General features: G+C 49.9%; 1 protein-coding gene across 1 annotated transcript; it reads right to left on the bottom strand.

Moving 5' to 3' along the window:
• Window positions 1-826: 826 nt before the first annotated feature.
• On the bottom strand, window positions 827-1,627 carry LOC138351564 (CAR1 transcription factor-like). The gene has a single exon (XM_069303357.1). The coding sequence runs from the start codon at window positions 1,625-1,627 to the stop codon at window positions 827-829; it is 801 nt and encodes a 266-aa protein (XP_069159458.1).
• Window positions 1,628-1,949: the final 322 nt, after the last annotated feature.

A 1,949-nucleotide genomic window follows, 5' to 3' on the forward strand; every position in this document is an offset into this window, starting at 1 on the left:
TTTCGAGGGGGTCCTCCATACTCCTGCGTCTTGAAGTTCCTGTCTGATTTTTGCTGTTAACTGTAAAAAAGGATGCTACTACCTTTGCAGCTTCTCTCTGTGGTATGCTCGGGAAGAGCGAAACCACATCCACGGAAAAAAGGCGGGCCCCTCTCGGAACGGGGCTTCTAATTTTTACAATTTTCTTGAGGAAATCCGTCGTATCTTTGATTCTTTCCGGTAGTAGGCGTAGTAAGGGGTTCAGGAGGGCTGTGCAGATCCAGTCTACCGGCCTTGTTGGGGCCCGGCAGCCGCTTAGAACCGGTCTCCCTTGCCACGTTCCTGTTGTTTCTTCTAGTGCTTTATGGATCTTTGGTAAAAGGTAGAGGTGGGGAATGATGGATTCAAAGGCTAAGAAGAAATCTCTCGCCCCTACCTGCATGAGTCCTCCTTTTCCGTCCCCAGTCTTGTTTTCGAACAGCTTGAGGACTATCCTTTTACTCCTCGTTTGGGCGTTTCTAAGCGCCTCATCTTGGTTGTGTATCTGTTTGTAGGCTGCAGTGTCTGCCAGGTGCCTCTTCATCTCGTTCCTGTAGTTGTCCTTTCTCCAGGCGACGACAGTACCTCCCTTGTCCACTGGCTTTATCACAATATCCGTGCGTCCTTTCAGCATTGATAGGGCGTCCCTCTCCTTCCTTGTGAGATTGCAGTTGCGTCGTCGTTCTGCACCACGCTTGAGGTCGACCTTCATTTGCAGGATTACCGGTTTAAAGCCTACTAGGTTGTAGTTTGGGTACTGGACTGGTTTGCTGGGGTGGAGGTACTTAAAAGAGAGGGAGAGTTTAGTTCACTTAATTGCTCCCTGTGACTTACCTTGCTCCGGCCGGAGTTTGCTCCAAACTTGGTTGATACTAGTTTCCAAGTTGTTGAACAGATCCTCTATCGCATCTTCTCTCTTCTTACGCGCCGGAGGGCCTATCACGAACGTAAGTCCCTTTTCCAACAGTTTCCTCTCCTGTTCAGTAAGGGGTACCTCAGAGACAACTGTCTGTTTCAACTGTCCTCTTTTCTGCCTTAATTCCTGTCGTTTCCTGAGTTTCTCCGATCTCCACCGTTCCACCCTCTGTCTCTGTCTCTTCCCTGTTGGTCTCGGTTTGCGATGTTCCAGCGCTTGGGTCTGTTGTTGTTTTCCTGGATCCAATTGTTGCTTCTGCCCCTGTTTCTGTTTCTGAAAAAAAATATTATTATTATTACCTCCCTGTCTGTTGTCCCTGTTATTGTTGTTGATCCAGGAGGGGTAGTCTCTGCTGTTATTGCCTCTGTTGTCTTTTAGGGTGATCCTGTTGTTCTGGCCTCTGTGGTCGCCGGTCCCGTTCCTGTTACACTGGCCTCGGTTATCTCTGGATCTGTCCCTGTTGTTCTTCGTCTGGTTTCCACCCGGTTTGTCTCGTGATGAATCTCTCCACCCTCCTCGTGACCTGTCTCTGTTAATCCTACCTTGCCTGTTGTTGTTGTTCGCCGAGGTGTCCCGTTGGAAGTTCAGTCTCTTTGGGCTCTTCCTCCTGTTCGAGTCTGTTCTTGGTGGGAAGGGGGGTTGTTGTGGGGCAGGCTTGCCTAGAATAGGGGGACAGAGGGGCATCATCGTCATCGTTCATCAGGAACACTGAACGTAAGGGTTTTGGGGCCGCTTGCTTTTGTTGTTGCTGTGGCTGCACTTGTTGTGGCTCCTAGACCTAGGGCTTTGTCCACTGCTGTAGTCAGGCTCTGCAGCATACCTTCCTGAGGGTTTGAGAAGAAACTTTCATACCTGTGTGATGTCTGTCCCGAGCGCATCATCAGACTTCCATCGTATGGTCTTTCGAGGATCCCTGGTTTCGGAGTTGTCTTTTGTCTGAAATCTTCCCATAAGGCCGTACCTATTCTTACCTGATCCCTTTGGGGTCTCCTCACCGGTTCCCCTGAACTCTTGG

Source organism: Procambarus clarkii, chromosome 50 (assembly GCF_040958095.1).
Source record: "Procambarus clarkii isolate CNS0578487 chromosome 50, FALCON_Pclarkii_2.0, whole genome shotgun sequence".
Classification (NCBI taxonomy): Eukaryota; Metazoa; Arthropoda; class Malacostraca; order Decapoda; family Cambaridae; genus Procambarus; species Procambarus clarkii.